The sequence below is a fragment of the Sciurus vulgaris genome (assembly GCF_902686455.1).
Source record: "Sciurus vulgaris genome assembly, chromosome: 7".
Taxonomy (NCBI): Eukaryota; Metazoa; Chordata; class Mammalia; order Rodentia; family Sciuridae; genus Sciurus; species Sciurus vulgaris.
Window position 1 is genome coordinate 55,407,142 of NC_136467.1, and position 22,311 is coordinate 55,429,452.

At 42.9% G+C, this 22,311-nt stretch overlaps 1 protein-coding gene across 6 annotated transcripts in view; it reads right to left on the reverse strand.

The window, feature by feature from the left end:
- Positions 1 to 1,300: 1,300 nt before the first annotated feature.
- The window catches only part of LOC306666840 (uncharacterized protein), a 177,483-nt gene continuing 156,472 nt past the window's right edge, over positions 1,301 to 22,311 (reverse strand). For 2 of the 6 annotated variants that reach the window (XM_079149109.1, XM_079149105.1), the window contains 10 exons: positions 20,908 to 21,057; positions 19,872 to 19,925; positions 18,894 to 19,061; positions 16,562 to 16,714; positions 16,202 to 16,333; positions 15,499 to 15,651; positions 13,880 to 14,094; positions 10,433 to 10,548; positions 6,067 to 6,194; positions 1,301 to 3,517 (listed from right to left, as the gene is read on the reverse strand). In XM_079149109.1, coding sequence (XP_079005235.1) covers positions 3,392 to 3,517; positions 6,067 to 6,194; positions 10,433 to 10,548; positions 13,880 to 14,094; positions 15,499 to 15,651; positions 16,202 to 16,333; positions 16,562 to 16,714; positions 18,894 to 19,061; positions 19,872 to 19,925; positions 20,908 to 21,057 — 1,395 coding nt within the window. In that variant the 3' untranslated portion in view covers positions 1,301 to 3,391. Of the gene's footprint in view, positions 3,518 to 6,066; positions 6,965 to 10,432; positions 10,549 to 13,879; positions 14,095 to 15,498; positions 15,652 to 16,201; positions 16,334 to 16,561; positions 16,715 to 17,642; positions 17,800 to 18,893; positions 19,062 to 19,871; positions 19,926 to 20,907; positions 21,058 to 22,311 lie in introns of those variants that run through there. The other 4 variants (XM_079149107.1, XM_079149108.1, XM_079149106.1 and 1 more) reach the window with 4 other exon arrangements.

Below are 22,311 nucleotides of genomic sequence, written 5' to 3' on the forward strand. Positions count from 1 at the left end.
TGAGCGGGCAATTCTGGTGAGAGCTAAAACCAGAATGCTGATAGGAATGTGGTTATTAAAGGTTATGTTCAGGAAGTTTCAGGTGAAAATAAGGACTCTACAGGGAACTGGACTAAACGCCATCCTTTTTTACACTGCGGTAAAGAATTTGACTAAATTTTACCCATGCCCTGAGACTTGGTGGGAGGCTGAACTTAAAGTTGAGGGACCAGTTTACCTGGTGAAGGAAGAAATTTCAAGGCAGTCGAACATTCAGGCAGCAGCTTGGGTTTTATTGCTTCCTTTTAGCTGAATTGTGAAAACCAGAAGTGAAGAGGAAAAATTTGGAAAACTTGGGAGTTTGGCCCCTGCAGAAGGGAAGGGTGCTGCAAAGGAGGATGTAGTTGCCAAACAGATCAGCATCATTAAAAGGAAGCCATGTGAGAGCTGGGCATGGTGGTGCATGCCTGTAATCCTAGCAGCTTGGGAAGCTGAGGCAGGAGGATCACAAGTTTGAGGCCAGCCTCAACAAATTAGCAAGACCCTGTTTCAAAAATTTAAAAATGGTCTGGAGATGTAGTTCAGTGGTAAGGTGCCCATGCATTCAATTCCTGGTACCAAAAACAAAACAGCAACAAAACCAGGCAGCAACCACCACCCTACTTTATCACAGGCAAATTCCAGGCATCATAAAGAGATGATGCAACCCTGGCTCTGCATAGTGAAGTTCATAGTAGCTACAAATCCATCTGAGTGGGTGCCAGGGAAGCCATCCATGGAGAGATGTCACACCAGTGACAATCTGGGAAGTCATTCAAGAGAGTGTTGGGTAAGCCATGCATATGAGATGCCACACTAGTGAGCACTCCACTGTAAAGCTATGTGAGCTACAGGATGGGGGCACTGTTGGTGAGCATGGAGGAACACTTCAGAACCAGGAAGAGAAATCCTCTCTTCCTAACCATGCCCTCTACTGCCAAAACATCATACCACTTAACAAGGAAAAATGATTGGTGTGGTCTAGCTCCATCATTACAAAGCAGGCCGAGACAGGAACGTTGAGAGCTGAGAGGTGATAAACTGAGAGGAATTGGTCTACCCCTTTGGCTACTCAGCTTCCACATGTGCCCTTCTATACATTTCAAAATTTTGCAACAAGGAAACAAGTTGACATTTCCTCCTAAGAAGATACAGCTGTATTTCAAGTTCCTTGAACTGGAAAGGTAATCCAGATCCAGAATATGAATCCATTCTAATGAAGGTGAATCTCTGTCTCTCTCATAAGAGAAGTCCAGTAACAGCAACCTGCTACTAGATGGGATTGGCATTATATTGCAGTTTCAATATTGGTCTTAGCTCTGGACAGAGTAGACACTTGGCAGTAGTGATGTCAGCCTTGGAAAAGGGGAAGTCTATGCTACTGAGCAACCTCCATCCCTACTACTGTGGCTATGTTCACAGGCCCATTGAGAAAGCAGTGGAGTAGCTGGGAAATGATACTGATACTCTCAGGGCATAGTATTTTCTCAACTTGATTAATAAGAGCATCTACTATAGATGCCCTTTGGTGGGTATTAACATAAGACCCAAATATGATCGTAGTCTGTGTCTATTAAAAGGGTTCAACCAAATCCACATATCCCATCTTTGTGGGCCTGTCCTCTGGGAACACCCCACTCCTGGTACTGGTTCTGTATCAACCATGGGCCAATAAGAAGACAAATCACATAGTAATTCATACAGGGGGATTATAACAAATAATTATTAACTATACCAAAGGATCAGCATAATGTGGGATTGTCTGATAAGTAATAAATGCTAAAGAATATAGGGATTGCAAATAGAGGAGCAGCCACTGCCTTCCAAAACTGAGATCCAGACGTCATCGGAGAGTACCTGGACAAGGCTTACAGGACAGATGATTTCTCTGAGGTGACAAAACCACCCAAAGAGGTGCTAGAGGAATCCCTTCAGAAGAGATGCCAGAGGCCCTCTATCCTGAAGTGCATGCATTGCCTTGCTGGAACCAGACATGGTACAAGCCACACTTAAGAACTTGAGGCTGCTGAAGCCACACACACTGAAAGGGTCTGCTTAGAAGATCACACGAGAACCTGGAAGAGAAATCCTTCCTCCCACAGGTTTGCTCCAGCACTCTCTTCTGACAGAGCTTAATGTTTGCCAGCTGACAAAGAGGAAACACTTACAAGGTCCAGATAAGTCATTACAGAACAGAAAATGAAGGGTGAATCTGAGCTGACATAACAAATTGATGACTTGTATCTTATCATGTTGAAGCTTGAGTTTAGATATCAAAGTTATTGATCTTCCTCTTGTCTCTTGTTTTTTATATTCTTTTTCTGAAATAAGTTTGTGTGCATTTAGATATTTAATCCATTTGGAATTTATTGTGGTACAAGGTGATGACTTAGTTTACTTTGAATAGACTCAACCTTCTCCATAATTAGAAAAGACTCATGTCATATATGTGTTAGGTTTCCATTTCCATAATAAATATCTGAAATAATCAACTTAAAAAGAAGAAAGGTTTACACAATTTTGAAGGTTTAATTCCATGGTCAATGGATCCCACTGGTTTTAGGCCTGTAGTGAGGCAATAAATACTTCATGGTGGGAATATGCAGCAGAGGAGGCTGTTTACTTCACAATAGCTTGGAAACAGAAGAGAGAGGAAGGGCTGGGGTTCCGTTATCTCCTTTGAGGGCATGCCTCAATGACATAACTTCCTGCCACTAGGCCTCTCCTCTTGAAGGTTTCACCACCTCCCAGTGGCACTATGGACTGGGGATCAACCCTTTAACACCATGGGTCTTTGGGGACATTTAGAATTCCAACTATTGGAATATATACTTTTAGTCTAATAACTAGTAATAAATAGCAATATAAAACTTTATGTATGTAGATTGTTTCTCTGGTCTATTCTGTTCTATTCATCTGTTCATTTATTGTTTTACCCAAGATAGATTTTTGTGTGAATGACAACAAAAAAAGACTTGGAATAAGACTTTACTAAAGTCTGAGGAGAGCTTTGGCATTTGTAGAAAGAATAAAAAGACTGAAAAGGGATGGTGTTCTTAAATGAAATGAATAAAATGGTGTTTTGAAGTTTACTGGGATGAAGCTCTATTCGAATAGTGATATTTCACTTAGTAAACATAGCCCAGTAGAAGGACCCCTGTCTTGACTGTCCCATCTACCTAGTAACTTTCAAAGTCACATTGAGAGACTGTGGTTCGCCAGCAGAAAGGGATAGCTTGTGGGAATATAAATCAATGCAAACTATCTTCCAAGACAGTAGATAATAAAAAATAGATAAGAGGTTCAATGGGGGTTAGAGTCATTTTTATTCATTCAAATGCTCATAAGAAATAAAATTTGGAAAAAGACATGATTACCAATCAGGTCCAAATGGGATTCTGGATGGAGCAGTTTGGACTTGAAAAGCTGTAAGTTGAACATTTTTTGCCACATTGGGTAGGAAAACTTCATCCATCCTCTTTTTGTGTTTAATGGGTACCTGTAATATTAAGTACATATTATTGTTTTTTAAAATGATGGTGAATAATTCTTGGTATAGCATAATAAAAGATCACTGTTGGGCTGGGGTTGTAGCTCAGTGGTAGAGCACTTGCCTGGCATGTGCAACACATTGGGTCCAATTCTCAGCACCACATATAAATAAGTAAAAAAAAGTTAAAAAAAAAAAAAAAAAGGTCCATTGACAACTAAAAAATATTTTTAAAAATTTTTTTTAAAAAGATCACCATTAATGAAACTAAAATCATTGGTTCACTGGGCTACACCTTTAGTGTGCCTTCTCATATGTACTTTGCACTTGTTATTTAGGAACTGGTCAAGAATGAATCCATCAGTGAAAAGCCATTTCCAGCTAAGGAAGAAGAGACTTACCTGCTTGAAGTAACCCTAGAATTCCTTAATATTTTGCCATTTATGTTAGTGCAGTAGTATATTTTAGAAAATCATTTGTGTTCCTACATTCCAGCCACACATAACTTCCTCTTCAGTCAATGTTTATCTGACCTGTCTCATAAGGCCTTGCTTAAGGAGCCAGACCTTAGATAGGTGTGAAATGGTTCCAGCTAACTTTATGCCTTTCCTGGCCTTCAGGATTTTTACTTGGGGTCGCTATATTATAAACAAGGTAATGGAACCACAATATACTTCATTATAGGGTTTATATACTTAGTAGGGCAATGGCCAACCAATAATTAGCCCTGACCATCACCCTCCTAAATCTCTCAAATATTCATTCTCTCCACTTAGGCACTTAGACTTTTCAATCACAAAAGCTGTGATCACCAATACCCCCAAAGGATGCAGAGTTTTCAGGGGTGAAACAGGACTAAATGAACCTTGAAAGGCCCTGTGGTCCCACACATACATACTGAACTTTGCTTCCTTTTAGAAAAGGCTTTTGCAGCCAGGTACAGTGGTGCATGCCTTTAATCTCAGTGGGTCACCAAAAAAGAAAGAAAAAGGCTTTTGCAGAAATTAATAGACATAAAGCTTGCCCTTGTGTATCTATCAGCACTATATCTGTAGATTCAACTGTGGATCAAAAAATATTTGAAAAAAATTGCATCTGTTTTGAACACATTTTTCTGTCATTATTCCATAAGCAATAAATTTCCATAGCATTTACATTGTGTTAGGTATTCTCAGGAATCTAGCGGTGATTTGAAGTACATTGGTAGATGTATGTAAGGTGTATAAAAATGCTATGCTTTTTTTTTTGCCTTAAAATCTGTACTCTTTATTTAAAATATTCAAAAAAGATATGTTTAAATGTACCTTAAGAAAAGTTGAAGTAGTAAGACAACTTATAGTTTCAGAAAGTAATTTAAGCTCAATATCAGAAAATTATTTTTAAGAATAATTTTTTTTTCTTTTTTAATAAGGAACTTAAACATCCATGGATTTTGGTGTCCGTGGGAGTCCTGGAACCAATCCCCCTTGGATACTGAAGGTTAACTGTACTAGACTTTCACATTTTTGGGGAAAGGTGACTGCACAAAGATTGGTGAGCTGAGCCCATGGTAATCATTAACCACATGGCTCTGACTGGTTAAGGTCTCAGCTAGTTTGTTTCCAACCTGTTTCTCCCCTCTTTTAAGTTTAGAAATATTGCAGTAAACTTTTAGACTTTTAATAACTAGACTATTAGTTGAAGAATTACCCCTTCAAACAACTTCTTAGAATGACATTTTGGTTGAAGAAATGATTATATCTTATTTCTTATTTTAAGAGGAGGAATTCTTAAATGTATTGATTAGACATGCAAATCTACAGGGAACTCTGAAAGATATCGAAGCAAAAAAAAATACTAAGAAAGTGTAGAGAAGGTACTAGAAGAGGATGGAAATGTTGTTTTATATCAAGTAAAAGCTGAAATATTTTTAAAAATTCTTCTAATATGTGCCACTCTGCATTCCAAGAATTTCCTTTTAGAGCAAATTTTTCATGTGGCTTTTTTGTTTTGTTTTGTTTTTTGGTATTTTTTTGGTACCAGGGATTGACCCCAAGGGTGCTTAACCACCAAGCCACATCCCCAGCCCTTTTTAAGTATTTTATTTAGAGGCAGGGTCTCATTTAGTTGATTAGGGTCTTGCTAAGTTGCTGAGGCTGGCTTTGAAATCCCGAACCTCCTGCCTCAGCCTCCAGAGCCGCTGGGATCACAGGCATGCACCACTGTGCCCAGCTCTCATGTGTTTTAAAATGACTTCTGAAATTCTTTATTTCTGCTCTATCAGGGAATCCAACTAAGGGAACTAATGCTGCTAATTAATTATTATCGATGATTGAAAAAATTAGAGATGCAACATAATTGGTACTCATTTGTACACCCATTAATTGACTTGTAATTGAGAAAGTGTCATTGAACTTAATGATTTCAACCTTAGAATTATTTTTATGCAAAACCAAAGTAGCTAGATAAAATCCTTACAACAATTTTTCTAATATAAGTTTGAAGTGACCTTAAAACCATGACATCAGATTTAAATTCTTCATTGTTTCATACATATAAGTGAACTTATCATTACTTACAGTCTTTGGTCTTTGAATCCTTCTTGTTATTTTATTGCCCATAAGATCACTCTTTAAAAAGTGCTGGTGGGAGTATTTGGATGAAGTAGAAGCAGAACTTAGGGAGCAGTGAGCCTGGGATAAAAGGCCTATAAAGTTAAAAATGTTATGAATTAGGTTTTTGGTTGCAATGTATAGGCCCAGATTTAATTTATAAATTTTAGAGTTTAAAATCCGTTTTGAGTGACGATGTCAAAATTTGGATGGAGTTTTTTGCCTGAGGATCACATGACAGGAGACTTGGACTCTGGGAAGCAGAAGTAGCTAGACTGAGAGCTAATCAAATTAATTGACATGGCAACAAACTGGATTTACAGGATGAGGAACAGCTCACAAATTTCTGACTCAAGCAAACTGAATATTTGGCAATACCATTTGATGAGATGGTGCCTCCTCCACCCCAGAAGGAGTCAGCCTGGAGGAGGAGAGGAAGACAGATTTCATTTGACCTGTTGAACTTCTGAATAGGAGACACCTGAGTGTAGACATCCAGGAGTCATTGGCTATATGGGTCTAGAGCTTGGAGGGGAGTTTCGAGCTGCAGGTGTGGACTTGGCCAACAATGATTAAAGCCGTGGGAACACAGGCAATTATCATCCAGAAACAATGTGAGGAGCAGAGGACAGACAGCCCTAGATAACCCTGATGTAGAGGTTGGATACTGGAAAAGGAGACTTAGAAGCAGCAGCCAGAGGAAGATAAAGAAACCACAAGCCCAGCACCATGGGCACAAAGGGAAACAGGAACTTAGGAGAAGGGGTGGTCATGTGATTCACTGCTGCTGAAGCAGGAGGTGAGGACTTCATGGTGTCCATTGTGCTTAGAGACATGGAAGTTTTGTTGATCCTGGCACAAGTCTCTGCAATGAAGAGGTAGGGACCAAAATCAGATTGTTGGTAGTGTGGTGGAGAACTGAGTGATCCCCAAGTGCCATTCTTCCCTTTCTTCTTTAGTCATAGAACTCCAAACGTTCTGTTGCACACACAGAATCCTAGAGTAAAAGCTACATTTCCCAGTCTCCTTTGCATGATCTAGATAAGTGCTGGCCAAGGCGACATGCAGATGTGTCCTATATGACTTCTAGGAACTGTCCTAGAAGGCACACTAAGGGAGCAGTGGACTCTTCTTCTTATCTTCCTCCTTCCTGTTGGCCAGGAAGTGTAAGCAGCCATCTTGGATCATGAGGTGAAGGCCACACAGGGAGACTGGCAAGTTGCAAGAGAAACCTGGTTCCCAGTGGTGTCAGAGCCACCACAATAGCCAACTCTAGACTGACTATCTCTAGACTTTGTTAATCAGAAATAACTTTCTTATATTGTTTAGCTGCTGTTATTATTTTTAGTTGTTTGTATATCCTCATTCAATCCTAATAGCTATGAGTTGAAGAGTGAATTAAGTGAAATAAAGTGAATTAAGAGACATCATTACCCTATGTACGTGTATGATTACATGAATGGTGTGAATCTATATCATGCACAACCATGGAAACAAAAAGTTGTACCCCATTTGTGTACAATGAATCAAAATACAGTCTAAAAATAAGAAAAATAATAAAGTTCCCCTCTATATCCTTTTAGTAAAAAATAAAAAATAAAAAAAAAAAAAAAGAGTAAGTATAGGCAACTCCTTAAAGTGTGACTGTGAAGGAGAAGAGGAAAGTCAGCAGCAGGGGAAGTATGTGATCAAAGGAAGCCTTTATTTTACAGTGGATTTTATGTTCCTGGCATAGACATGATCAATATATATAATTGCTGGTTGCAGGATTAGAAAGATGCACAGATGGGAAATATGAGTGTGAGAAAGAAAGTAGATGAAGAATTCAAGGCTCCTGAAAAGTTAGGAGCAAATGGGATCCTGTCCACAGGATTGGCCTGGGGGAAGAAAAGGGATAGCATATTAGTCATCTGTTGCTATAATGAAATACCTGAGTCAGGCTAAGTGTAAAGAAAAGAGGCTTCTTTAGTTCACAGTTGTGGAGATTCAAAGTTTCAAGGTAGGATGGGGGGTAGAGGCCATGAGGGAGAGAACCCAATTGGTCCAACCTCAAGTGAGAGGTTCATTTGGGAGCACTTGTGAGAGCAAGAGATCACCTTTGGAAATACGAAGCCAAGCAGTGAATCAGGGGTTAGAATCGCCCTGTGACAAGTCTTGTCTTGAGAGTTCAAGGGGTCCCACAGGAATCATCTTAACAATGACCTAAGTACCCCCACCCCTAAAGTCCCACCACCTTCTCAGCATTGCAGTGAGGACCAAGCTCCTGACACATGAATCCTTGGAGAACGCGTTTGAACCACATCCAAACCAGAGCCAGCATCTTTTCCATTTTCACAGGAGGGAAGGAGACGCATCCGAGTATAAATGCCTGTACCCAGTTCATCTCAGCGTTTTTTGGTTTTGTGAGCCAACTGATTTCATTTCTTCCTTCCACATTTTGAGAGAACTGCTCTAGAACAAATAGTAGTTTCTCAGGACTTGCAAGATCCTGGGGGAATCCATGTTACTGCCAAGTAAAGTGAGCTTGACCTTGACGTGCCTGTGTTTCTGGCGTGGGGGACAGGGACACTGCCATTGTTGCTATTGCAGAAGGGGGAGAGATCTGGAATCCTCCAAGATTCCAGCTGGAAACCAGCTGAGGGAGGGAGGAGCGGGAAGGTAAGGCCATTTGTTACCTTTCAGCACTACTGTGTAGGTGATAGCTGACTGTTCCTCCAAGGGCTGTGAGTGGATCTAAATGTAGAAAGTTCTTGCAAACCCCTCCTCTCGTTGCAGTGAGAAGCAGGTGGAGCTGAGGCCTGGGAGCAACGTCTGCCTTCACTCCCTGGGAAAGGGGCTTCCTGCCACTGCTGCCCCACCCCCAGGCCTGGGAAGGGGCTTCCCAACTGCCTGCTACCCCACTCTGGTTCTCCATGAATATGCTGGTGCTAGGGGACGTGGATGGCAGTTCACTAGGACACGTGAACCCAAAAGGGGGTTAAAAAGATGCTTGGCTAGACTGGAGGCAGCAGAAGGGAAAGGAGAGAAAACTCATTTCCAGGGACTGTCTGTGGTGAGCACAGTGCAAGACACGGAGCTGCTCGGGATCGGTGGGTCAAAATAGGACCCTGAATGCGCTTGATGCTCTGTCTTTAGACTGGGGCAGAAGTGACAGGAGCCAGGCAGGGGACGCCAGTGCCCATGGAGAAGCAGAGAAGGGGGCCCCTGTGGGCTTTACCAGCAAGCCCAATTCTGCTGAGTAAACCCACTGTAACTTAATCTTTGACTTTGCTCCTGAAAGACTGTTTTCTCAGCTATAACACATTGGTAAGTAGCCAAAAGGAAACACAGATAAAGGACAAAACACATGTATGGAACTATAGTAACCAACATTTGCATGATTACTGTCCCTAGACAATTCTAAGTGTTAGATATGCATTATTTCATTTAATCCTCAGAACAAGTCCGAGGTAAGCCCATTTTACTGCGAGGCCTGTCGACAAGGTCACACCAGCAGTGACAGCATTCTAGCTGTCTTCCTCCAAAGCCCATACACTCAACCACTAGGCCATGCTTTTTTTTTTTTTTTTTTTTGGGTGCTGGGGATTTGAACCCAGGGCCTTGTGCTTACAAGGCAAGCACTCTACCAACTGAGCTATCTCCCCAGCCCCTAGGTCATGCTACAGAGCACGAAGAAAGGGGCTTGGGACTGGTCCTAACAACAGGACAACCAGGGTTAATGATATTTGTCATATTCATGATAAATCTAGAAGAGAACTTAGACTTTATTTAGTCCTCCTCTTAAAGAAGAGGAAGCGAGGTTAGAGTCATCCCTGTCCACTATTCCATTCTGCTTGCACTACCCAGAGGGCTATTTTGATTGCCATTTTCACAGGACTCCACAAACTCTCAGCACCCAAGAAGCATGATGTACCTCATGAATAATATCTGAGAAATGCGGTCACTGGGGTCCCAAATCATTAAGATGCTTTAAAATCCAGCGAAGTACTCAATGTTCTTTAAGTGGTATATTCTCCCAGGACCAGTTGTTATTGATTGAAACATTTTAGATGTCAGAATTCCATGGTGGAGTAAATTAGAAAATTCTGACAATCAGTTAAGATCCATTCATCCTAGAGTGCTTGCCTTGTAAGCATAAGGCCCTGGGTTCGATTCCCCAGCACCCCCCAAAAAAAAAAGATCCATTCATCCATGTGCCATTCATTCATCCAACAAACATCATGGAGGACCCAGTCAATAGCCACTGTGTTGTTATTGCTAGTCAGTGAGGACCTCCTGCAGTTCATACCCCTGCGACTGGATGACTCTTCTAGCCAGGGGAGGGCATGCTTACCGCCTGGGGAGCTCATTTGGACAGACAGCTGCTTGGGGTCAGTAAGCTGACTCTGTAACTCTTCTATGCGCTGGAAAGCGTCCAGCTTCACACTGCGCTCCTGGGCAAGTCGGCTCCTTGTCTGCGGGCAAAGGGTTTGGGAAGCGGAGAGGCTTTGTGACATTCTCTTTAGTTCTCTCAGTTCACAGGGAGTTCGAAAGGTCCCGGGCTCCCTGATGATGTGCACCAGTCTTCTCAAAGTCCTAGAGAGGCTGAACTCAGCCTTCTGAGAACCAAGGGCTTCAGGAAGACCAAGAACTCAACTAAGAGGAACAAAAACAACCCTGGAATCCCTGAAAGGAAGCTAGGCATTCACTTACATTATATTTTTTGTTTATTTCACAAGGTAGGTAGAGAAATAGGAAAGTTAGGGCCTAGTTCACACAAGACCTTGGAGGCCAAGCGATGACATCTACACCAAGGACCTGTAGAAGCCCTGAATGGTTTCAAGCAGAGAAAAGAATTGATCTCCCTCAATCTCAGCAGGGTATCTGTTGGGAGAGCCCTGAGTACATCTCCCTGGTCTGAGAGAAAGCCCACCCCAGGGCCAATCTTCACGTTTTCTTTGGTAGCTGTTCCCTTGTGTGGTTGATCCATAGTCCCCCAGTTAAGAGGAGCCGAGGCCAAAGTACACCTACCTCATCTGCATAGATCACAAGGATTTTTTCCTTTTACACGAATCATCTCCTAATTGTTTTTAATTATTAAGAAAGTAATACTTGCTGTAGTGGGTTTAATACCGTTCTCAAAATTCACAACCACCTGGAACCTCAGAATGTGACTGTATTTGGAAATAGTCTTTGCAGGCAGCCGTAATGAAGTTAGCATAAGGTCATACTGGAGTTAGAGTGGGCTCTACATCCAATGACTATTGTCCTCATGAGAAAAGGACGGGGTAAGGATATGACACAGAAAATGATGGGATGATGGTGCAGAAACTGGAGTGGTGTAACTACAAGCCCCAGAATGCAGAGGATTGCCAGTTGTCACAGGAGCTGAGAAGGACACGGAACAGAGACTTTCTCAGAGCCTCCTAAAGGAACCAATGTTGCCAATACCTCCATTACAGACTTCAGGCCGCCTGAACTGTGATAAAATTAATTTCTATTGTTTTAAGTCATCCAGACTGTGGTAAGCCATCTAGTCTGCGATAATTTGTTATGACAACCCTGGGAAACTAATACACATGCCAATCTCAAAAATTCAGCCACATGTGTGCTCCTGCACATGCGAAGCTGTCTGAAAATGGGAAGGGGGCTGGCCTTGTGTGAGTGGATGCTCTCAGCTGGAGTTCAAATTTCAGTAGGTTGTCAGAGCTCCAGAGTTGAGGAAACTTCCTCATATAAACTAGCTCCAAAGTCCTTTCATATATTCCAGGTATTTGTGGAGAATCCACAGAGGAAACGTGTCCAGATTTTTTTGAGCCAGGCCAGAGTTAAATAAATCTGAGAAATACTAGCAGAGAAAAAAAAAAAAAAAAACATGCCTACTAAGAACTATCTTGTGTCGGCATCTCCATCTGCTTCGCAGAGGAAGATGTAGTGACTTGGTCAGCATCTCTCAACCAGGTAGTTGCAGAACCAGGATGTGAGTTTAGGTCTACCACCTGATTCTGAGACCTCATACTCCCAAATACTACCCGTTTCTGAAGCTTCATACTCCCAAAATATATAAACAGTCAACATTTATTAAGAGCTATGTATCAGGGCCTGTTATAAGTGCTTTGAATTACCTAATATATCTTTATCCAAATTCCATGAAGTAAATATAGTATCTCCATTGCACTAATGGGGAAAACAAAGCACAGAGAGGCCACAGACCTCTCCCAAAGCCACACAGCTGGATGGCTGGGGGTGTAAACCAGGCAGTCTGATTCCAAGACCTATGTTCTAACTGACCTCTCCAGGCACAAGAGACAGGAAGGGACATAATGCTCTCTGAGGTCAGGGAGCCATTACCTGCCCACAGAGGTGGAGGCTAGAGATGAGGTAAAGAAACCACGAATGGCCTTGGGGGCTCTTGCTGGTTGAGGATTGCTCTTTGCAGTGGGGAAGCCCAGGGGTACATGAGCTGTCAGAATAGCTAGAGGAATAGTTTAAAAAGGACAAATGGTTTTGACATATATATAGTGAAAATGTGTATTTATTGAAAGCTCAAAATATTTTTTCTGACTACCTCTAGAATCTCTGCCATTAAATAATTAACTGTTGACTCTAGAATTTTGGCAAATCTAATATAAACCTATTTGTGTGTGTGTTGGCGAGGGGTGGTTTGAACCCAGGGCCTTGTGCATGTGAGGCACACACTTTACCAACTGAGCTATATTCTCAGCCCCATATGAACCTATTGTAGAAAAGCATAATATGGAATGCAACTTTTCTTATAGGATTAGTCAGTTATTTATATATATATATATTTTTTTTGGCACTGGAGAATTGAACCCAGGAGCACTTACCTCTGAGCTCTTACTCTAGTTCTTTTTATTTTTTGAGTTAAGGTCTTACTAAGTTGGCTAGGCTGCCCTCAAACTTGCCATCCTCCTGCCTCAGCCTCCCTAGTTGCTGAGATTACAGGTGTGCACTACCATGCCTGGCTTATAGGTTCAGACATATTTTAGTGTTCTTTCCAAGAAATAAGTGTGAAATTCTAATTTTCTTTTTTTCTAAAACTACCTGTTTCCTTTCTCCATTTCTATACAATTTCTTTAGCAACCCTTGAATTCAGTTTTAAACATAGACTTTTCCTTATTGATCTTTTGAGCACCTGAAACCCTTAACCAGTGATTTAATTTCCAATTACTTTTCTGACGCCTGCAGTCTCTGGTGGATGATTAAGGGCCTTGATCACCCAGTGGATATACGTGAAGCAACTTTTGTGTAAGGTACCATTTCTTTTTCCTCTTTTATTGAATTACATTCTGTGGGTCTGCTTTGTCAGAACTTGAATTAATCTACATCTACATTATAATAAACCTCCTCATCTTTTTTCCCTGTGGGATATATTTAACAAAAATATATTGTGTCTGCACACCATTTTTGCCTTTCATTTTTGTCTCTGCATTTCCAGAAGCACTTGAATAAAATCCTTTTATAATAGCTTCCATAATACTTGCTGCTTTTCCAGGTTACCTCTCAGAATTTTCCAAAGGATCCCACTTCAAAGGCTGGGGTTGGGTGGAATGTGTTTTTCAGGTGGTCAGTGGGTTCCTAGGCGCTGAGCCTTGGGGCAGTTAGGCTCTCTCCGCTCATCCGAGCAATTATTCCAGGGTAGTGTAGATATGACCATTTCCCCTGTGTGCCCAGAAGTGGCAAAGGTGGGGAAGGCTGCTGTGGAGGACAGGAGAGAGGTATGGGAAGGCAGGGGAGTGAGCTGGCTCTTGCTGGGTCCTCAGGTTGGCTTCACCAGAACTCACCTGTTCGGAGGTCTCGCTCCATCTTTCTCCGCTGCAGCTGGCCCAATTTTGAAGCCCTCTTAGCCTCTTCGGTTAGGAGCTGCAGTTGCTGTTCTTTTTGCCCCACATCTTCCAAGAGCTTCTCCATGCTGGTTGTTTTTATGACATCTAACTGCTGTCGGGTGAGAGTTTCCTGGGTCACTCTATGTTGTAGCTCCTTCAGCAGCTGGGCCTGTGGCAGGAAGGACCAAATCGGAAGGCAGCAGAGGTGGGGGCATTGCAACAATCATCCCTGTCACTGGGGCCCGGGACAGGTCTGCGTGGTGCTCTGGGTGACACAGCCCAGGCAGCAGCAAGGGCACCAGGATCTAGCCTGGCTCTGAGGCAACAGTCAGGGAAACAGAACAAGCAAGCATGCAACAATGAAAGCCAGGCAAGTGATGTGCCACCATTCAGCAATAGCAGCTCAAGCAACTTGGTCTTCTGACAGCAACGTTTGATGATAATAGCTCATTAACCACATAATCGTATCTATCACAAACTATATTTGCATTGCCATGGAGTCTTTATCATGGGGAATAGGAGAAGGCTGGTTTAACTGCACTGCAGGAGCACACAGGATACAAGCAACTAGTGGGAAGGAAAATTCTACTTTTGGTTCTGTTTTGACTTTCAAAATAGCTTTGGGGAAGCCAGTTTCTAGATGGTGAAGGAAGAGAAAGAACAGTGATCCTCGGTTCTGTTCCAAAGTTTTTCAAATCAGCAGCACTCTAAGTACTAGATGAGCATTCTGAATTATAACATTAGCAATGATTATTCATATTTTTATGGTGACTTTACTAAACCAAGAACTCACCTGAGGCACAATCATGAACGAAGCAGAGTCTAAAATGCACAAGTCATATTTCATGCTTTAGATATGCCCAGTTTCCCAGGCTGTTATTTATAGTCAACTGTTCTCATTCTAAACCTAAGAAAAATGTGGGGTGCCAACTTTTTCTTAAGAGTTTAGTCATATTTCAGTGTATTTTTCAAGATATAAATGGGTGTCAACCTCGTGTCTCTGTGCTTCATTCATCCTCAGAAGGTCGACACAGTTATGGAAAGCTTAGAGCTTATGTGGTAAGCTCCTTTGTTTTGGTGCCAGCCACCATGGAGCAGCAGTCACTCCTGAAAGTAAAACTTTGAATGGATCATCAGGAAAGGACCTGAGACTTTCCACTGGGGTCTAATACTGAAATTTGGACCAAGCCACAAAGACAGGTTGCTGAGTATGGAGAGTGTACATGGACCACAAAAAGCCATGTTCAAGGCAGAGACATAAGTCCCAAGACACCCTTTGATAAAATGATCCTCAGGGTAACACACATACACACAACGATCTTGCGTATGAGAAATATCTTATCATTAAAACCAAAAGCTAGTAAGAAAAAACGTCCCTTGGCTACTACCCTTGGTTTCTGGGCTGGAGAGGAAACAGGAAGCCATCTTTTCCTGTCTGTGCCATCTGCTCAGCTTCACCCTGTGGAGCTCTAGTGATTGCTACTGACGGCCACAGTGCCACGTCTAGTGGTCACACTCAGCTTTGCAGAGAATGTTCTAAGAGAGGGAGGAGGAGGATCTGAGGCTCAGATACCTGGTCATCCTGCTGCTTCCACATCCTGGCGTTGTCAGCCTGAGCCCTGGCCAGAGCCTGCCTGAGAGCCAGTAACTGTTGGCGAAGTAAACCTGCTTCCTGTTCTGCCATTAGCTTGATGCGCAAACATTCTTTTTTACTTTGAATAGATTCCTGTAAATATCCCAAACACAATACGGTAAGAAATAAGTTTCCATATTTTTTGTTTCACAAGTATTATCTAAACCACTGTATCATCCATCCTTTAAAACTTCCAATAGAATGGAGATCTTGCTGGACACTGCTTCTGTGATTGTAATTAAGAATAGTGTGACAGATCAGAGTAAATACTTTCAGGAACAGCCAGTGGAAGTTTCCAAACCATTATCAACATGTGCTTTGGTTTTAATTTGCTTTAAAGCAGATTTTCCATCTATTGATACTTAATTTTCCTCAGATTACCACGCATCAAGCCCAAGGACAGACAATATTTTGACAAAGAGCTTTGAGCCCTTGGAAAGATCTCTCCTTCGTCTCTTCAGTTGTTTTGTGCTCAATTCTCTATCTGTTCTCCCTGGTCAGTTGCTTCTTTTCTTTTTCCCCAATGTCAACTGTCAGAGTTTTCAGCATGGCTGGCCCTGCCACATGACCAGTACAGCAGCTGCAGTGAGGCAGGCTTAGAAGGGTCCCCTGGGGCTGCTGGGCCTCTCTTCCCAGCACTCACCTTCTCTGCCCTGCTCAGCTGGCCCCGGAAGTGTGTCTGTTGCACGGCCTGCCTCCAGAGGCTGAGGCTCCTCACTTTGCACACCAGGGCAGCCAGGCTGCGGTTGTCCTGCTCCAAGGCCAAAATCTGTTCCTGTCAAGAAGGCTCATTTTCAGAAAAGCCTGCCTCCAACACTTCCCAGGAAGGGCATGAATCCTAACATCAAAAACATGATGTAATTGTGCAGTGAGCCCTGGCCCCCCTTTAAATGCTGGCCACAGTGCTTTTTCAGGGAAACCAGATGGAAAGCCAGCAGGGTGAAGGGTGGGGCACATGCTAGGAAGAAGCACTGATATCCCATTCCTAAGTGAACTCATGTACCTTGGCTGGGTTTTCTTTTATTCCTTCATCAGGCCTGGCAGAGCCCCATTTTTTCTTTAGCTCCTTCATATTGGTGATCCCTTCTGTTCTCACTTCACTGATGAGCTCACACACTTTCTGGATCAAATTAAGCCAATTCTCATGCAGCTTCTCCTACAAATTATAGGCTCATGTCAAGGAAGTATAATGAGTTTGGGAGGTGTGAAGGGCAGTGGAGAAACAACTATTTTGCCTTCTGAAACCTACCTTTTGGAAGTGATTTTGCATTCAAAGAACCTCCACCCAGATAATTTCCCCAATGTGAATTCTATGTTAGTCATACCAGTGACCCCTTAAGTGTTAATCTTTTAAACACAGGGCTTTATCATTCGGACACTTGTATGTCCTAGAGTATGCCTTGCTTGTCAAAACCAAGGCAAATTGAGCCAGGAGGACAATGGGTAGAATAGTGAGAGGTCACAGACAGAAATCCCACTGACAGAATTGCCCCCCGGAAGGGATCAGTTGAACTGAGGATTTTGGCTGTGAGGCTGACTCAGAGCAGAATCTGACCAGACAAGACACTACAGATGACCCACAACTGAGGAACTCCATTAAATATGGATAAGTGGAGGAAGGAATCAGGCTGGCTGCTTTCCTATTTAGGTTCTGGCAGAAGCCTCATTATAAAACATTCTGTTCTAAATGGCTTATGGCTAATGGCTTATGATGAAAGAGCTCGATCAATGCTAAGTATAACTGCAGACTCAGTGCTGTGGACTGACTCGTATCTCCTCCCAAATTCACACATTGAACCCTAATCCTCTATGTGACAGTGTCTGAGATCTGAGATCTTTAGGAGGGAAGTAAGGTTCGAGTGGAGTCATAAGGATGGGTCCTATTCCTTATTAGAAGAGGAAAACAGATAACTTTCTCTTTTTTTCCTCCCATGTGAAGACACAGGAAGAAGACGGTCAAATGCAAATCAGGAAGGGAGTCCTCATATAAGCAGACCATGATGCCACTCTGATCTTGAACTTCTAGAACCATTAGAAAATAAGCTTATTTAAACTACCTGAGCAGCCTGAGCAGACCAAGATACCTAGACTTCTTAGGGTGAAAAGTAGGTGTAGTGGTATCTTCTGACTTCTGAACCACATCTCCAAAGAGGAAGGCAGGAAGATAGTGCCAGCAGGGAGCTATGGCAGGAAATCTGGCTGCTGGTCACATGGCAGAAGTATCACCATCCTCTTGGGACCCTGGAATAGAACAGGGATTCCCTACTTTGGGAGGTTTGGTGGAACTACTTTAGCCTGGGAGAAGAAGAGGTTCCATTTTTTAATCTTCAAATCTGGCAAAAGTTAAAAGGAACTTAAGAATTATTTCTCAATAATTTCATACCTGAATGATTGCTTAGCAAATTTCAGCCTTCACTGTCTACTTGTTCCTCTCCTGTAGCAATAGTACCAGCTCATTTTGGTTTTGATCCTTTAATATTTGTAAGCATTTGTACTTTGCAAGTAAGAGGAAATCTCTAATCCACTCGGGAATGACTAGGCTAAGGCAGCAGCAGGATCTCCTCTTAGGACCCTTCTAGAACCCCCAGGGAGAGATAGAGAGGCAAGGACCCAAATGGGGCTGGCTCTGGAATGCATCCAATAGTAGAGATGGGGCAGGGTTAGAGGAAGCTATGGGTTTGAGGATTGTAGGTTTGTACTTGCTGGGCAGCTGGACCAGGCTTTCCAATGGCCCATTGTGGGCATGGCATCTATCCTACATAGATGCTCAGACATAAAGTAACTGGTTTCCCCAGTGCTAGGGGCACATGGGTACCCCATCACTCCTTTTCTGGGATGCCCCTTCACTGACTGGTCAGTAGCTCCCTGACAGTGGATGTAAGAGAAAGGCAGGTGGGAATATTGAGGATTGGGGAAAAAAAATCTCTGAAAGCTGGTTCACATTCTGAATTTTCCCAGTGAGCTCTCAAGAGGTACCAGCTGCTTCCTTCACTGAAGTCTGGCTGGTCCAAGGCACTGTGCTTCTCCATTTGGGCCGTCACTCTCAACAGAAACAACAATGGTAGACACTGATAGGGATTTTAACCAGAACGCCCTCCTTCCTTCAACTGCAACCAGATGGCAGCAATGGCAACTGGCAGAAGAGTAAGAAAAATAAACATCTAACTTACCCAAATTCAGTGTCCATCATGGGAGAATAATGGCAACCCATCACTAACTTTCTCTCTGCAACAAAAACTTAAAATTCTTGGGCCCAAGAATGTCTTGTTACCATTAAGTTCATTCTGTCATTGATTCCTTGGTGTACAGCTACAGAGCCTCCCAGAGATACTTACTTTTCTGTGTAAACAGGTCATAAACAAAGCTTGGACTAATGCTTCATATTCTTCTTGTACTTCTTTTCTAATCTGTTTTTTGAGAGTCATGTTCTCCTCTTCCAAATCTGTGAGCTGGGCTCTCAGAGCAGTAATTTCCATGATCATATCATGACTGAGCTCTGCAACCTAGCAGCAGAAATACAGATACACACTCACACACACGCACGCGCGCGCATGTGTGTGTGTGTGTATATATATATGGACTATATATACACATGTATATATATATATACACTATAAATACTATATATATGTACTATGCATATATCTATATACTTGATCTCTCTCTATATATGTATAGTATATATTTATGGAAAACAATTTAGGAACTCCAAAGTTCTACAACAAAAATAGTTCCTTATAGATTAGTGGAGTATTTGCACTTCTATTTTGAATCTAAGGAAGAAAGTCAATATCCTGCTGGGTAAAAATGTCAGAAGAATCTCAGCTTGATTCAGAGGTCTCACAACAGTGCCAGACACACAAAACATGCTCAGTAAATGGTTGCTGAATGAATGGGCCAAAAGAACTGCCATTTGAGCACTTTTCGGTTGGAGAAAATACCTCACTTATCTTGACCTTCATTTCCAAACTGGCCTTTCCTTGATACCTCAGCCCACATACTTCTTTGTTTTGGGGATGCACTTTAATTGCCCTCAAAGGAAAAGCACTCCCCTCCACCAGCCAAATAACAAAACCCCCAAAACAATACAAAGTAACAAAAACAAATTAAAAACTCAAGGGAAAAAAAATGCCCTTAAGCAGTCTTGTTTTCAAAAAGTAAAAGTACACTCCTTGGGTGTTTCTGCAGGGACCTTCATTGATGGGACTTTCATAGGTGACCCATGCAAATGACACTCAGGAGTCCCACTTCTGGCAAACTCTGAGGGTGTAGATGTGAGAACAGAGGAGAGAATCTTCTAGGAGCTGACCTACCTGACCAGCGTGGTCTTCAGGTGGCACTTGACTTCTTTGTAGCTCATCTAGTTCCTGAGGAGGAAGCAGGGCACAACCAAACACCAACCTTCACCCAGAGCTCAGTTCAGCAGGACACATGTCTGACGCCTCCTGTTTGTGTTCAGGGAGCCTCATTTTGAGACCCTCAGGCCGGTCCTGGAGCCAGGACTGTGCTTGCCACGCCATTAGATTGTAGGATTTATATCACAGCATCAAAAGACAACATCCTCTTCCGGGGCTCCACACTGGTACAGAGAACCCAGCGATGGCACAGTCCCAGAAGGATGGGAATAGGCCCAAATGGGGCAAGTCCAAGATTTATTATCTGATATTTTGTACTTCATTTGATTTTTTTGGCTAGTCTTAGATCTTTTGCTCTAGAATTGAAACTAGAATGATACTGAGCCTCTGATGTAATCTATTTCAAAACTGTGCAATCTAGGACAGCAGGAGTGACTCTTCGGTCCCACCAATGGAATTTCACAATTCTTTTTCTTTTTCTTTTTTTTTTTTTTTTTTTGGGCAGCATTGGGGATTGAACCCAGGACTTTATGCATGCTAGACAAACACTCTACCACTGAGCTACATCCCCAGTCACCAAAGGGATTTCATTTTATGGAAGTGGCATCAGTAAGACTGACCATAATATGCATGCTGAAGACAGTTTTTTCAAGAATCCTGGCTTCTTTGCGAGACCAGGCATAGCTTTGTGTTTGCTGAGCCAGGGAAGGTCAGCTATGCACCCTTCCTCTCATTGCTTGGTCGCCTCCTATATACCGAACACTTTCAAAGCACACAATCCAGTACTGCTGGGGCCATCACCTCTGCAATGGAGAATATCAGAACCCAACGGAATGAGCTGATGACAAATTTGGAGAGTTCCTTTCCCCCTCAATTTTGGCACAAGAACTGGTTCCCTCCCCACCCCTGCTCAGTTTTACTTTCTCTTCTGAGTGACTACTTGCCTTCTGCCCACAACCCTTCCCCACCTGGTTCTCCTTTCTCTGGTACCCACCTGCTCCTTCTGGTGGAGCCTCTGCCTAGCATGCTGCAAAATGTGTTCATAACACATGGAGTAGGTCTCAAAGCTGATGCGTTCTCTTGCCATCACATCACAACCCAGGGAAAGGAGGCAGGCCTCAAGGTGGTCTTTCCTGAAAGTGATCTGAAAAAAAATGGGGGCATTATTCCCAGCAGTTCCAGTGGTGTTGGGCAGACTCACCATGCCAGGACTCTGGGCACACATTGCCTTGGCTCTCTGGAGGACTTGCATACCCCATCCACACCAAAACTCCAGCCTGGCAAACCTCTCTCGGCTCTTAACATTTGCAGTGCCATTGACAAGACAACAAATGGAGACTGCCTATCATGTGTCTAAGTATTTAAAGGTTATAAATCAAATGAATATGCAATAAAATGCAATGTTTAATTCTCCTCCTTGAAAAATTAGACCTTCAAAATGGTCTGGAAGGCCAGGTTTAAATTTATTATTCATAGACTACTATGAGTTCAGTGCTGAAGTATAGTGAACTGGGGACTGTTGGTCCCCAACTCAGAATCTACAGTATGACCCCCTTCTCTTCCCATCTTGTGAGGGCCTTCATAGTCCTACTGATTGGACACTGCAGCCTGCGTGTTTGAACTTCACCCACACTCCTACTCAGCTGCCTCTTGGTCACACTCCAGACCAGGAGTGTGCACACTGGTGGTCCACTCTCGCTCTGGAGAGGAAGCCCACGTAGACCCCAGACTCAGGGAATTCCAGGATCCCGGGTCCCTGTAGTATGGTCTGGAAGGAAGGCCAGGGCTCTGAGTGAACATGTCCCTGTGGCCCAGAGGATTTATACCTAGTAGGGAAGAGCAGAGCTACAGGGGGTAAGAAGGGGCCTTGTGAAGTATAGAGCATGTGGCAGGGGCCCCTCTTGGCTCACTTGGCTCACTTCCTCAGCAGTTCCATTCATCCTCTTTCTCCAGGAGACCGAGCTTATTCTTTGAAGAGGTAGCCATCAAAGAACAGAGGAGAAGTCTACCCCTCCAAGGCAGGTTTAGATTTAAGCTCTGGAGAGAAATTGGAGCCAATTTATGGAACAGAACAGATCTACCCAATCAGGCCCCACACATCCATGCAGGTGTGGGTATGTGTCCCTCTGTGTGTATCAGTGGATGTGTCTGTTTGTGCATTGGAGGTCTTATGTCACCAAACCCAGGAGCCAAGCCAACACTCTTGATCTGTGATCCTTCCAGGGTGTGGCCAGCTCCTGGCTCACTGACGGACTGTAGAGGTCCGACTGCCCTTGGAGCCTGCATTGGTGCCCTGGCTCTGATTGACTTGTCCCTGGAGGTCCAAGATTCTGTCCCATCAGTACAGCTTCAATGCCAAACTGACCTTCAGAGAAAGTTCACAGAGGAATTTGCCAGG